Genomic DNA, 16,382 nt, shown 5'->3' with positions numbered 1-16,382 from the left:
TTAAATCGGAGCTGCTTAATCACATTGACTTTCATTTTTTTTTTTTTTTTTTTTTTTTTTAACCACGATGAACTCTATTTACCAACAGTGAAGCACTACAGGGGGCAACTGTGGCATTGCTTCCTTAACCAGCTCATGGTGTGTGAATGTTATAAAATTGTCACTCAAATATATTTTTTAAATGTAATGTTATATAAGATGATCATGTGATGTGTACAAAATATGGTGAAAAGTGCCAGTGGTAGTAACTGTGTAAAGTCTCTAATACTCAACATTAACTCCTTTAAAATAAAATACACAGCCTTCTGCCTCTGTATTTGGAGTTGTTAGTGCAACTCATCAAAGAAAACTGCCTAATATAAATCATATATATGGTAATAATTTTTCCTCTTTTGTAGTCTGCACAAGATCCATGAAAGATTGTATTTTTATTACTATTTAAACAGTGATTAAATTTAGCCTGAGCAGTGAGCAAGGGTTCACATGCATTCTTTTATACTGCTGGATTTTGTTGTGCATCATTTAAAACATTTTGTATGTTTCTTCTTATCTGTGTATACAGTATGTTCTTAAATAATGTTCAATTGTCAGGAGAACTGTGAGAAATAAACTATGTGGATACAGTCTGTTTATATATAGAATGCTTGCCGTGACTTCCTTTGTGTAGTTTTGACTTTTTAATCAGGATGAAAAACATAAAAAGTACATTTTAATGTCATGCAAGTCCCCACTGTGCAGACCTGCAAGATGCCTAGCACCTTCACCTGCTGTTAATTCGATGAGAACTGATAGTGCTCTGCACCTACTAAAATACGCTTAGCCTCTTGCAGGATTAACATTTCAGTTTTCTCCTATCTTACTCATAAACTATTCTTTTTTTCAGATTACAGAAAAGTCAGACTTTAGTAGTTTTGGTACGCTGTATTAGCCAAAAAATATACCGATGTCTGAGAAGTTTTGTAATTATTGTGACATATTTTTAGTTAATATATTTTTTATTGAAATGTATAGCTTGTGATTCAGAAACACTGATTATTTTTTAACTGTAATAGACTTCCAGTTGCTTTAAAACTTGAATATTCAGAGTGATTAGCTATCGAAGGAACTAATTTGACTTAAAAATATGGCAATAAGAAGGGTAATTGGCTGGCTGCACCTAATAACTTTACCTATAACCTGATTGGTATTAATTTTCACAATAACATTTAGGTGTAGACATTTTTTGCTTTAGAGAAAAGTTTAAGCAGTTAATCTATTTAGAAGGTAATACTTTACAGTTACTAAAACAGAGTGACGTATCATCTGTAAACACATCTCACGTATCTTATAGACTTAGAGAAATTTAATAAACCTTAAAAAATACAACACAAACATTCAGAAGATGTATTTCAATTTTCTCTTTAATGGAAAAAGATACTGCTCCAAGAGGCTCTCTAGTACCATAAAAAAAATGTGTTTTCCAACTCATTCATGCTGTTTGTAAGAAAGCAGATTTGGTGAAGATGTATTATCTGAGAGAGAGAACCTGTGATAATCTTTGTTTTCTGTTGATTTCCTGAAAAAATTATTGGAGGAGAATAACCAAAGTACATTAGTGAAAATATCATTAAATGCAAATATGTAATCATCACTTTAGGACAGCTTGGGAAAAACAAAAGATGATGATGTAATTTGAATGAGATTGGAAGGAGAAGGAGAATTTCAAATCTGAATTACCTGAGAAAGGAGTGTCTTGGATATGTCCATTTTTACTGAATATGTATAAATGCATGCAGCTTTCTCTTGCATACATTATGAACATGTGCAAATAGGTATTTAATACACATACACCCAATCAAGCACAGGGCTTTTTTGTTTTGTTCCACAGAAAGGGCCAGAAGAAGCAGAAAGAAAAATTAAACTGGAAATGTATGTAAAATAACTTTGTAAGTGATTTTTTTATTTTTTATTAGCAGATGATTATTAYCTTTGTTCCCATCCTGTGCAAGTATGATATTCCACACTTTTTTTTAATTTATGCTGTAATTAGAAGTAATAAAAATACTGAACTACCCAGATGAATTTGCAGCTTCATGGTAACTCCAGAATCCTTTAATTTCTGGAAAAATACAAGACAGCTAGTGCTTCAAGGCTAAGATTAGAAAAACCTGCCTTTTCAAGCTGATGCATTCTGAAAGTCTCTTGCTTAAAGTTGATGTACTGCAGGCGTTACTCGTCACTGAATGGCACCGTTCTGGAGTTGGAAACGCACTTCCTAGAGCATCAGAGGTAAAATTAGGACACAGGGAAGGAGGAGCATCCATGATATAAAGAATATGAACATACCTAAAACAGTCCCTTGATAAATAATTGAATTAGTGCTTACTGGGCAAATGCCAAGGAGGAGGAAAAAAACCAGAAGAATCTTCTCTGAAGGAAAAAGGACATATTTTGCAAGCATGCTGGTTTGATCTATATTTTCAAGTGATGTACTGTGCTTTAAGAAGGATTAAACCCATGTCTACTGTAACAGAAATCATTACTCCTCACTTTTGTACGTTTTATTTGTATTATGTCTTCATTACAAGAAAGATAACTTTAAAAATACAAATCTGCCCCATAAAGTACAACTTCAACAGAAAGAGCTATCATGCAACCACTTCAACTGTGAATTTATCCAGTAGTTCAGTAAGAGGATGCAAGTACTTTACAGCAATGTCAAACAAGCTTTTACTTAGCTATCAGTATACCAAAAAACCTCCACAATATTTTGATTAACTTAATGGAAATATGATATGATTTTTACAGACTTTTTTGCAGATACTGTAGATAAGTGACCTATTAAAAATGCAAGCAATATGAATCAAATAATCCCTGCTTTTTTTTTTTTGCTTTTTTTTGCACTGTCAGTTTCAAAGTTTTGTCAATGCCACTACAAGACAACAGATGATCTGAAATTTGCATTTGAAAAACTTCTGCAGTATTCATGGTCGGTTTCATATATAAATTTCAACTAATAAAACTATTAATAACTGGATTGCACATTTAACTGCACTATACAATCATTACTTTCACCTCAGCCCACAAACTGGGAAGTCATTATAGTATCCAAAGATTCCAGCAAAAGGTAAGGTTGTCTCAATAATTGGGTCTGTTCCATTATAATGGATTGACAGACTTCCACGATGGCCAATCACGTGTTCACATTCAGTTAATTTTTCTGCTTTTTTGGGGGGCATTTCAAAAGTTTATTTTAATTTCTGTAGCTTTGTAAGTTAGTTTATAGTTTCAGCTGTCTTGCAGCTGAATATAACAGAGCAGATTTCAGTCACTAAAAATCAAGAACAAGCTAAGTGATACCATAAAAATTAATACTGTTAATTAAAAGAAACAATAGCCAATGGGAAATTATATGCAGCAATCTTAATGTGCTGTATGATGAATGGTTTGGTTGAAGAGCTCATTGCTGACTGGGCAATGTGTCTGACTCAATCAAATATGTGAGATCATGAAATATAAACYAGAGCTGCTGTTCACCATGCTGCTTTCATCTATGAAGAGCAAACAACTAATAAAACAATATACAGTACTTAGTGTGGAATTAGCATAGAGACCACTTCCTACTGAGTGTATTGTATGGCTAAAGAAAAAAGATTTCATCTAAAATAACATTTATACCACATGCACAAATTCCAGATACCTCTCAAGACCGCAGGTATTGCTTTGAACGGCATTTTAATCATGACTATCAAGTGCACGTGAAATGAAGCTTTGTACACACCATTACTGAATTTCTGTTGAAAGAGAAAATGCTGCCTCTTCCTTTTTCAGAAAAGAGTCAATTGACATGCAGACTTCCAGAAAAACATCCTCTAGTGTTCCTTCTGCGTCAATCTATGGAGGAAAAAAAAAGCCTATTATAAACACATTAGTTTGGATTAAGTTATAAATAATTTATCTTACAATCTAAATTTTGGAAAAAAAATGGCACAATATGAATACAAGTTGCTCTCTTTAATGTTATAAGCATCCTAATGTAGAGGAACAGCTTCCATAAAAAAGTTATTCCCTACATTTCCCTACACAGATTGATGTGAGAAGATTCTGTAGGCTCCGTTGTCTGGAGCAAAGTACATTAATCAAATGAAGGAGCTTAAGCTCTTTCTCTTAAGTACTTGTGTTAAAATAACATGACATCTTTGATACACAAAACAGTTTCCAAAGATTTTTAAAATCTCTTTTAATAAAAACAGTAACTTCAATATCATACTGTTAAAAAGATGAATAGCACTGACTTGTTAATTTATTGTCATCTGAAGTGTCAGAGTATATAATGCTGCGACTGACCTAAAGGCTTCCAAGTGACAATAACTTATCAAGGTTGTGTATTAATGGGTGTCTGTTTTGGGTGTCAATTTTCAAGATTGGTGAATTGGTCCCAGTTTTGTTTAGGCAATGCACGTTTTGCAGTGGCACTTGTTCTGTTGTATGACCACCCACTTTTTTGAAGATTTTTTTTTCTTTAGCATCCCAAAGATTCTGTTTTGAGCAGAGGTTCTCCAGGCTGTTCAAGCTATTTTTCGTGACTGGATTTCAACACACACGACCAAATTGCCTCTCCTTCTGAGGAAGGTAGGTAGCTACATTTTAGCAATGAGGAACAACGTTCACAGCCAGTAATACATCCGTGTGTTACTAAGAAAATGTAATGTAGCATCAAGCAATGAGTTTCATGTCCACTCCATGCAGTGTGTCATACAGGTTATTACTTGAGAACTGTTGCCTTCACAGTGGCGGTAGAAGCACTTGTGCTGGCTGCGTACACCAAGCAGAATGAATTTGATATTTCAGTTCCTCTCAAATGCCTGGTGAGACTTTTGAGATTCTCTACTCAAAAGCAAGCTTCCTGTTTGCTTCTCTATGCTTAGTCTTTCGTACATGCGCGTCATGCAATTTGCACACATTTTGACTACACCCATGACAATTTTGCTAAAGGCTGTTTTTCTGAACTGTGCGCTGTATAATCATATCGAGGCACTCACTAGGATGTCAGACAATTACAATGTTTGGAGGGGACATTCCTGATTACCATACTTTCTGCCACCTCTTTGTCCTGCAGGAGAAGAGAAAGGAACTTCAAACTCCAAAAAATACATTTTTGAAATAGGCCATGAAATTCTCCTCAGAGCTGGTGTTGGCTTGCACCCAGCTCCTGTGCAGTCTGACTGCACTCAAGAACATTTAAGTCCCTTGGTGCTATGTCTTACGGGGGAGTCAGCAGCTGCTCCTTGCAGAGAGCCAACAAGCCTTGACTCTTAGTGGCATCCACAGATGCTGCAAAGTTTGGTCCCTTGTCACATTCTGTCAAGCCCTGGCACCCCCATCCAGCCTAAGTTCAAATACACCAGTTTCAGTGCTGGAAAGGACCCAGCACCAGTCTGGCCAACCTTTGACGAGCTGGGCCTGCACTGGGTCCAGTCCCCTTGGACTCACTGCCAAGGTATCTTACAGTCTTAGCTGAGCTACCTTCTCTATTTCTGGTATTTTTAGCTTTCTTCACTTCCACTGTAAATTTATGACTCCAGCTTAATATCCTTACAGCACTGTGTAGGCCAGCACAAGGAGCAATGGCACCTCACTCCTACTCTTGGCTCATCAAAATATCAGTGTCAAGATGGGGGCAGTCTTCCTCTGCTGCATCTTTCATCTTTGTCTGATGAAGGCATAGCTCAGGAGAGGAGGGCTAGCTTCGTTCAGATGGACCAGAGGATCACAGCCACGCTGTCTACACAAGGACCTTGGATGACTTTTACTATCAGCCACTTGCACAGCTTTTTTGGATTATCACCAGGTTTTTCAAAGAAAATGAGAAATGAGAAAAGGACACTCTGAGCCTCCCATTTCCACCTGTAACCTAAGGCTGATTATTTGTTTGTTACAAGGACAACATCTTGAATAAACTTAGGTCTTTGATTTCATTCTTTCCAAAGAATGGAAGGCAGGATTTCAAATTGACTCTCAGAGAATCAGCCAAATCTTCGGATACCTTTGTAGCCAGCACTGCACACAGCACCAAGGATTGGGACTTCAGATATGAGATAGTCTTCCTAGTTTCAGTATCCAGGACTTCTGAAAGATGTGCAGCCACTGTTTGAGAACACGCCTTTCTAAGGCATCACCTCACTTATAAGAAACACCTTTACTGAAGGACTCTAGGATGACTTAGATCTGTGGGTATCTGTTCTACCCCCAAATTTTTCCCATTTCAGGATCCCAGTAGAATCCCAGATACCCAATCTACTCCTCTCCCTTCAGGAAAGTAACTCCATACAACTGACCATAGCTAAGACAACATCTTGGTCCTTGACTACTGAGCTAGCCAGGTGTGGATGCAATTTCCCCTTCTGCTGCTTCAGAACTTTTCTAACATGTGCCTACTTCAATATTACACAGAGCAGCAATATCAATATACATCAACATTACATAAAGCGATGGAAGCAAGGGAACTGATGCCTCTATGGCAGACACAAAGGGCTTACAGGGGGTTATGTACTAGTAACAAAGAGAAAAAGGGAATGGTGAATTGTTTTGGACTAAGCGCATCCCTTCTCAAATTAAAATAAAACTAGCAGCTCCCATTTCAGCTACTATAAAGCAGCTAGATTTGTGTGTATCAGTCATCACCATACCTATTTTCATGTAGCTATCCCACAGGAAATATATTTCATATGGGGTGAAGGCCACAGCCAATTCAAAGTTCTCAGCATTTTTTTCAGCCCAGAGGGTCTTCTCATGTGAGTATCTTATCTCAGACAGAACAGTATGCTGCTCTCTCCATACATAGACATTTAATCTAATAAATGAGCAGTTGAGATTGAATGTATGGCACTTCACAGGCCATCCTTCAGCTATCTGAGAAGTTCGATCTCACCGTGAAAGTCATGGCTTGGGACAGATTACACCTATCCAGCACCAAGTTCATTGGAGCAACTGTGGCAGCAAAACCCTGCCTGAGGATGGAAAGACCTGATTCAATGCTTGAACAGTTACGGTGTACCACGCTGAAATCCCACCCAGCAGTTCCAGTTCACATGACAAACAGGTGAGACTATCCCTCTGAGGCCCATGTAAACCTGCCTTCAGACAGCCAGTTCCCTAGCTGGTGAGCAGCCTAGCCGGTTCAGCTTGACAGATGTTTCACTTCCAAACTGGGTGGCTCGCTCAGTCCTGTGTAGCCAGCAAAACCCACTTCCATATAGTCGTAATAAGCATGTGGGATTATTGCTTGAGCACAGGTAAGTTTGACAAGCATTCTTTAAGATGTCATCTACATGTACATTAAAATGCCTACATTCCTTTTCTCCTCCTCAGATTCCTCCCAGAAATCTGATATAATGGGATTGTGGTTTACAGGGAACTAAAATAGCACTGTACACATTCTGCCTTGTATAGATAACCTCTGAGCTGAAGGCAGTGCAGAATGCAAATGCATCTTCTACAGATACTGCAAGTAAAAGTTATCTGTGTTTGAGTGGCAGAATGAATGTCAGTCCTTTGTGAACATTTGGTGACTGCAAGTCCTAAACAGCCCTGATACTGAGGAAAAACACTCTTTTGCATGTTTAGTACTAAATGATTATATTTGCTGCTTTGCATAAATATTATATATATTATATATATAATACATAAAAATACATGCATGTATCTGATAAATTTATGCATCCTTTTATCTTAATATATATTTTTATTATATCTTTATTCTATCAATATGTCTGAACTGGATAACCAATCTAACCTGATCAGCATAGCTATCTTGCCATAGTCTTTTCAGTGACCTTTTCTAGATCCAAAACTGATACTCAAGTCCAGATCTAGGTGATTCTGATGAAGAGTTGGTTTTGTAAGCATGGCAACTGCTATCCTTTATGGCTAGCTGGAATGCAGCCTTCCTACCAGTCAGAGCAAAATATGGACAAGCTTGACTAGTGACAGCCCCACTACTTCCCACGCTAGCCTGCCAAATAACAAAGGTCCAACTCACAAACTCACTTAATGTGTCAGTAATTCACAGCTAGTACCACAGTAATTCAGTAAAACTCTCTGCAGTTCCACGAGGGAAAGCTGTGTTTCTCTCTTCAGATTATAACATACCTCATGAATTAGGGCTCTTATCAAGGTTTTCAAGCTTATTCAAGGCTTTTGTCTTCTGATATAAGCAAGATTAGATGTAGTCTGTGCTACCGATTTTGAAATTCCACTATGGCTTTAGGTAACTTCAAATACAAAAAATTTTAATGAGTTAATACGAAAAATGACTGTATTAATCATCTTCATAGCACAATGCTTACTTTGGCACTAGATTCAGCGAAATACACTTTCTTTCACCAAATATCCATTTGTTGTAGGTTTTGGGGTTTAGAACCCCGAATGTACACTGCCACAGAGCAAAGGGACAGCTGAAGCCTGCAGTTTTCTGAAAGACAGACTGAGACTGTGGAATAAACTCACTGGTTAGAAGCTTCTTAGAAAAGGTCAGTCAAGGTCAGCTGTGTTGCCACTAACATTTGTATCCTTGTCCTTAAATAACAGTGTTTAAAACCTTTTTGAGAATGACAGTGCAGTACTTGGTTCTTAAGAGCAGTGGATCGAGCTGTCTGGAAATGCAGGGAAACATGCTGCCTAGATTTCTATACATGTTTGGCATGAACTTACAGCTATGAATTATCTATAACCCTCACTAATGTTTCTGATGTATCTTTCTACATTGGTATCTCAGCTAATGGATCACAACCTGCCAAGGGCAGAGACAAAGTTCCTTTGTTCCCTAAGTACTTATCTACCAGGCTTAATTATTCTCTGACAACCTTTCAAAAGACAGAAATAAATTATATAGCTGCTATCACTAATACCATTGATAAGCTCTTCTTTAAAGGGAAAAGTACACTTTTTTCCTGAAAAAAAAATTCTAATAGGGGATCAGTATTCCAGAAAAGGCTGAGAGGTGGAAGATGTGAGAGACTGGCTGGTGACTCGTTCAGTGTGGTGATTCTGCTTACAGTTGTGTTTGTTTTGTAAAACCTATGGAAAACAGTTGTGATAAGAATCTAATAACTGCTGCTTACTCAGCACATGACTTCAACTGATTTTAGAAAAAAGCAGCAGAACAATTATTGTTATTAAAGGTAAAAACCAGAAATGCATCTTGGTTAAATGTTGTAGGCTAAGCTTCCATATTGTGTGATCTGAAATGGCGAAGGTTTTGGAAGTCTTTGAAAAATCCTCTGGTCTGGGCTGCCTACCTTACTTGTTATGCTCATGTTCTCTTTCCTCAGATGATTGTTTGAATAGGGAACTTGTATTTAAGACACCTACTACTTTGATGTTAGCTAGGTGGGATCACTTGTCTTCTTTGACTGCCAATGCATTACTCTTCTTTATTACTTATTACACTCCTACATGCTGTCAATTAAAAAAAGCCTTAAAGGATGAGTCAGATATTAAAAACAATCAGTGTTTTTCTCTCCTTTTTCTCAATAGACAAAAGGCCATAAATTCGAAGGTATTTACATTTAGACATGTTAAAACACAAGTAGGTGCCTAATAAATATTCAAAAGCATGTTTATGTCCAGCTGCCTTTGAAATCACTGAGAAATAAATTTAAAAGCAACAATACCTACCTGTTTAATACAATTAGCATAGTATATTTCCTTTCAGTTTATTCATCTGAAACATTTGAATTCCACAGAATTAGGAAACTTGCATCTCTTAGTTTTGTAAAAAGTGCTTTTAGCCCTTGGATATCCAGTAAGAGTTCTCTGTTGAAAGCATCTGCATGCTGTCATTAGTGACAGGTGGATGTTCTGTAACTGACTATGAAAGAAATTATGGAAAATTAAACTGTTTCTATCTCCAAAGCATGGTTTTTTAGTTCTTAGTTGGAAAATTTTTAACACCTTGTTACAATGACTCTGCCTTCCAGAAAACAATTTGGAAGCTTAATGCCTAAGCAGAAAAGCAAGAAAAAGAAAACACTTTGTCATTCTTTGTCCTTCATTTTGTCCATTTAGTCTCCCTTGTAAATATATCCCAGTGACTCACATTACAGGTCTTAACCTCAGCTGAGCCAATGGATGGGTCACCATTATTCCTGTCGGGATCACATACCTTTTGTCAGCAACTGAAGGCTCCACCCTTTGTGGGGGTTGTCACACTTGCACTGCTGAACAGAAACATCTTGTTCAAAGGGAAACTAAATAGAGTCCTGACTTTTTTGTCAGCTTTGTCAGTCACTGTTCAGAGAGCAGCAGAATGAAAAACGGTCCATTTCCAAATCTCATATTACTTATTTATTAACGCTTCTATACACAGTAACTCTAAGTTGAGAGTAGGTCATAAAATTCTCATTGATTAAACTGGATTGCTGCTACAACCATATACCTTTGTATTTTCTGTGCAAGTAAAGCAAAGGGAAGAATTCCTACTGACTGCAGAGGAAGCTAGATCAGACCTGAGTCCTTCTGTCTCTGTCAGGTTTATTAGGCTCCTTCCATCAGCTCTTCCTTAATGCTCTTTCCAATGCAGAGAAAGAGAAAACTAATTTGGCAACATGGTCTCAAGCACACCTTCACACAGTGCGACAGAACCACTTTGTCCCCCAGAGCCTCATCTAACATTTAATTCCCATCCCAGACCTTCTGCTGGCCTTATGTCCAGAACTGAATTTTACATATTTAATCTGCCTTCCTGCCTCTTTCAGGACTGAAAACTGGTAGTCTGGTTAGGAAAACTTAAACATATACCAACTTTGCCATGTGCTTTTATCCTTTTATATTTAACATATCCAAAATTTTGCCAAGCACTAGCTGCACTTAAAATGGAGAAATCAAATAATACCAGTATACCAGCCTTATTTTCTTAGTAAACAAATCTGTTTAACAATTTTTTCTTTTCTGTGGCAAAATAGGGGACTGGGTGCTACAGTTAAGCACTGTGGGACAGAATCACTTAAACAATTTACACTACTTCAGCTAGAACTATTACTGGTACTTAGTCATGTATGGCAGTAAGCTGGCTGGAAAAAGTTAATGCTGGATATTCATGGCAGTTAGGTGGGATTTAGACTTTTAAATTCCTCTTAAAAATCTCATCATCCACTCCTTTAAATTCTTAAGAAAGAGCATGGCTGGAATCTAAAGGACCATAAAGCTCACATGTACCCTCCACTGAAGAGTTTTTTCTGTTGAAAGCACAAGCCTGGGCACAAATGACTTTCCAGAAGAAGACAACCAGAGCTCCCTTTTGACCCCACTTTTCTTCCTCACTTATAAAACATCTCTTCAGGTGAGTTAGCTGTGGCTTATCCTGGGATCACAGAGATCCTCACCTGCAAACAGTAACTTCAGGTAAGACATCACTTCCCTAAAGCTGTTTGTTAGATCCTACCAGCTTTACTTGAGAAAAATATTGCATAAGCCTCTGGTCTGCAGTTACATGAAGGTCCATGGATTAGTTTAAAGAGTCTATGAAGGTAGCTGAGATCATTTACTTTATGGAGTCGATATCTCTTAACAGCCCTTTCTGAGAGGTCTTCAAATCAAAGATTGAAAAACACTTGTAAATTAACCTTGGTGACTTTGCCTGAAATGGATTAGGAAACATATACACAATTCCTTCAGTGAGCAGAATTATAGAGGCAGCAGCTTCCAGATGGGAGCAGTAACATCTTCAACCAGTGCTGGTCAGTGTTGGAAAGTAATAAAACCTGCTTAGGAATGAACAGACTCCTGAAGCTGAAAACATGCAGTGTTATAATTAAAATCAGGAAGAAAAATACTAAGCATGTTAGACTGCCTTTAGGAAAAGGCTCAGTTCTCTGTGTATGTGTATGATCCTATAAGTAACAAAAACCAAGGACTATTTTAGCCTAGCCCGTACAAAAAAATTGCCACCAGAAGTATTGCTGATATTTTTTCTGCTTTCCACATGACTGCCACTCTACTTTCTTCATTCAGAGAGCATCAGAATGGTTGCTTAATGTCAATGCTTAGCAGTCTATAAAATATCTTGCCATAAATAAGAAAATAACCCTGTGTCCTGGGAATTGTAAACTTTCTCTTTACTCTCTGCTTTCTTCAACACATGCAGCTTAAGCATATCCAGTACTAAAATAGTTTAAAATTTTTAAGCCTAAATGTCTGTTTTTCTCTTAATTTCCCACACAGCTAAAGGTATAACTTAAAGCAAGTATCATGTATCACAAGCAATAAATGCATTTTGTGTTAACTAGTACTCTTTGTTTTAAAACAGCTGTTGACCAAGTCTTTGATTTTTGTCTTCAGTCTTCAGACTGATAAACCAAATAATGTATAGGTGTGTAAGCTGTGCATTTATAAGATCATAAAACAGGTTGGAAGGGACCTCAGGGGCTCACCTAGTCCAACCTCCTGCTCAAAGCAGGGCTGGGATGACAGGATGACATTATGCTAGGCACTCTGTTTGAGCAGAGTGGTTGACCAAGTCAGATTGTATGATTAAACTCTCTGGGTTCACTTAGCCAGGAAAATTGCCTATAAAAGTTTCCTAAATATGTATTCCTTCCAGAAAAGAAAAGTACTTTGTTCCAAAGTATTTAATGTATTTCCAAATCCAAACATTTTTTATTCTGAAACACAGTGGCCACTGAAGAACTGATAAAGAATTTTTGGATCAGAAAAGCTACTGAAGTCAATTGGTCTGTGCAAAAAATTGCTCAGACATATTTTATATTTTTTATATATTATACAGCTTGACTGTAGGTGCAAAGTAAAAAGATCATTCATCTCTCCAGCAGACAAAAAAATGTTAACACACTTCTGATATGGTGTTTGCTTCTGCTCCTTGCGGTAAAGGCACCAGAGCTGCAGGCTTGTACCTGAGGCTGCCATTGCCAACTTACGGCGACAAAGACAGCCTGGGAGGATTAATTTTAAAAGCTCACCTTTGCTGAATATTTTGGCACTGTTCTCAAAGTGCTGATAAATAACTTAATGTGCACTTGTCTACATCATAAGGGTCAGGGAGGRGGTCTGTCTACTTTACTTTAATCTGTAATGGATTCACACCTTTAATAGCAGATGTATATTTTTATCAACTTAGTAAAAAGCAGCTGAGGGAACCGTTTCAATACAGAGTACCTGTGTTCACGAAAAATAGAAGATATTTTTCAAGCTTAAAGAACATTTTACATGCTAATGTTTATAAAGCTGATTTTACAGAGTTTTCATACCCCACAGTTCCATCCAGAAGATGGATGTATGTTAACACTTAGATTTATCAGCAGGGAGTACAGACAGTGAATGCACTGTAAGAATAACAATGTAAGCACTGTTCAAGCCAAGAATGTATATTTTCTGATGACCTGCAAATATACGATGTCAGTTCCCCAAAAATGTAGTGGTCAAAGACTGCAAAGCACACGTCCTGTTCTGACCCACAGACTAGGCAAGTCCCTTGAGGAGCTAATGAGCTAATAACTTTCAAGAAAATACAGCATGTTTTGTCATTGCATAGGAAATGGAGCAGAAATTTGCAGCAGAAGAACTAAGGAAGGTCAAGGAGAATCTGCATCAGGTGAAATAAGGCAGATCATGAACGCAAAATCTGTGTGAAAGTGTTAATGTACCCACTCTCTTTGGGGCTGTCACTTCCCTGATGCTTCAAGAAAGGAAAACAACATCGTAGGCACAGCTCACTGGAACAAGATCCTAGGGAGACAAAGAGCTCCACTTTCCTTGGAATTGCACTGCGTTTCTGTATCGCCTCGTAAAGTGAGGAGAAAAGGAAGGTCAATGAAAGAGATCTGAATCTTAATAAAATGCATCCTTGCAATGTTGGAAAGGTATTTTGTAAGAAAAAGAAAATACAAATAAAACCAGATAATCATGCTCTCATGTTTAAAAAAGTAAAAGGAATTCCGGATTTTTTCCGACACTCCAGAGTTCACTTTCTCTGCACCTTTTGTGGGGTTAGCAAAGGACACAAAGCAGGACTGTTCTTTGGATTGTCAGTATCATTTTTCTCAGGACAGTGTCATTTACTCTGTGCAGGTGCAGAATATGGGTACACAAATTAGCTGCAGATTTCCTCTCTTTTGGGAGCTTTGCAGAGGAGAAAGAGGTTTGGGATAAGTGATTTTCATGTTTGCCACAGCCTCTAGGAAAAAGTTTCTGTATTTCCAGAAGCTATTAATGGATTCTTTCCCTTTTAGGACCCGTATGACTAAATCTTTCTTTAGCTCAACATAAGGGACAGTGAGCCATAGAGCAGAGAAATATACAAAAAATATACAAACAACCCACATAAATGAGATTACAGATCTGCCAGCATATCAATTAGTAAATTATACTGATGAGGTTTTTCTTGCTTCTAAACAAAGTATTGATTAGAAAATATAAAGAATGTTTTAAAGATCAGATTCTCAGCATGTGTAAGCTGATGTAATTCCACTGAAATTAATATAACTATGCCATTTATTCCAGCAGAAAACTCTCTCTTGCGTGCAGGTTTGTTTTATTTCAGGATGTACACTGTCAGTTTTGTAAATTTAACTAAAGGGTTTTGGATTAACATAATCTTTCATCCTAATTCTGAAAGCCTTTGTTAGAGAAATAAATCCTATTACTTAAAGAAAAGCTTTCCAGCATTAATGTTTAATAACATATTTTACATAGCCTAGGGAGTGATTCAGGATATTTTCTCAGATACAAGGCATATATGTGTTTTTTATTCTTTCAAACTGTATTGTGGAACTCAAAAGTTTGCAGAAGTTGCCCAATTCCGGCTGCTCAACCACGTGCTGAGAGGAATAGCATATTTTGATATCATCAGTATCAAACAATCTCTGCAATCTGGGTTCAGGATACAACTGACTATGAAAGTGGAAGAAGAGAACAAACTGGAAAGTGCAGAAACTAACACAGCTCATAAATGGTGACATATCAGTAATTTCTGAATACTGTTCATAAAACAGAAGTAGGAAACAATGACGTAATTCAAACAGTCAGGCAATTTACCTTGCATAACTGTGTCTTCATCTCATAGTATGCAATCATAGGTTTTGTTGCTTGGTAATAGCTCTCAATTCCTTCCTTGATAGTCTCAGCACTATCAAAGTGGTGACTGCTCTGATTTCTCATCAGAAGGYGACTGCTCATGGTTTCTGCAGAGCAGTCCAGGTAGAACACAAGTTTTGGTTCCCCAATCTACAGACAAAGAAAAACAGTCAAGTATTCAAACCATGGACCTGGCATAACCTGGTCTTGTTTATGAATCCTATTTTGTCTGTATAACTTTAAAAAGAATTTCTACCAAAAGAGTCATCAAGTAAATTAGTAATAAATTATTTCCTTATTTGTCTAGGCAGAAATTATGCTTATTAACAAACACCTTTTATTGTAGCAGCACTTAGTGATCCCAGTGTTCAGGATCAAGACTTAAGTGTGCTGTACACATACAGAGAAGAAGACACATGATATGAAAAATTCTGGCTACTTGGACTGAAGATCATCTATTTGTTCACTATTTGCAATTGTTTAATAACAGCTTGATGCAAACAACATTGAACTCYTGGAATTCTTCACACAGTTATTTTTCTAGCCTTTGCCTCCATTTGTTCAATCTGTGAGAAGTATATTTGTCATTCAGGAGCTGTCAAACTATAACTTACAGAGCTTCAGGAGCAAATACAAGGAACTGTTAAAGTTCAAATTAAAGTGGGCCTACCCAAAATGGAAATGAGTGACAACTAGCAGGGCTCAGGAATGCCATCAAATGCATGACATTGGATTTATTCGCAAGTTTTATGTTATGGCAACACCTGTAGTGTAACTCTACATCATGACTAACTCACGGAATAAATGGAATACATTGCTCTGTATTTCCAAATTGGTGAATTGTTTCCAAATTCTATGAGAAGCCTAGCACTTTCTGCTTTTTGACTTGTAAAGCTGCCTTCCTGAGGGGGAGACCGCTCTGTTCCATAAAGAAAATAAATCTCAGGCCTCGACAAAGATAGTAGCAATTCAGTGCAGTTATTGTCTCTAGCTACATTGGATAGTGGATATTTTAGTACTGTATAGGTGAAAAATATTTCTAATAATATTTATAGGAGAGAGCCTAAAGTTCTAAACACAAATCCCCATAATTCTTTCCCCAAGATGCTGAAAAACATGCATGTCATTTAGAATAATCTTGCAATACACTTTATTGTGCACCCTGCTCAGGCACAGCCCTATTGACATCAGGTTTTATCTGAGCAACAACTGCTGCTCTGAGACTAAAGTGATGAACTCCACTCTAACAAGTAAAAGAAAAAAGGTGCTACAGGATCAGAATTATGTGATACGATTCATTTTCCATGCATTTA

General features: G+C 37.2%; 1 protein-coding gene across 2 annotated transcripts in view; it reads right to left on the bottom strand.

Moving 5' to 3' along the window:
* Positions 1-3,762: 3,762 nt before the first annotated feature.
* Positions 3,763-16,382, bottom strand: part of AK5 (adenylate kinase 5) — a 105,362-nt gene continuing 92,742 nt past the window's right edge. For both annotated transcript variants that reach the window (XM_026086866.1, XM_026086867.1), the window contains 2 exons: positions 15,031-15,219; positions 3,763-3,873 (listed from right to left, as the gene is read on the bottom strand). In XM_026086866.1, coding sequence (XP_025942651.1) covers positions 3,763-3,873; positions 15,031-15,219 — 300 coding nt within the window. The remainder of the gene's footprint in view (positions 3,874-15,030; positions 15,220-16,382) is intronic.

This window comes from Apteryx rowi, unplaced genomic scaffold, assembly GCF_003343035.1.
Source record: "Apteryx rowi isolate R43461 unplaced genomic scaffold, aptRow1 scaffold_7, whole genome shotgun sequence".
Lineage (NCBI taxonomy): Eukaryota > Metazoa > Chordata > Aves > Apterygiformes > Apterygidae > Apteryx > Apteryx rowi.
This window is presented reverse-complemented; position numbering and strand designations above follow the sequence as displayed.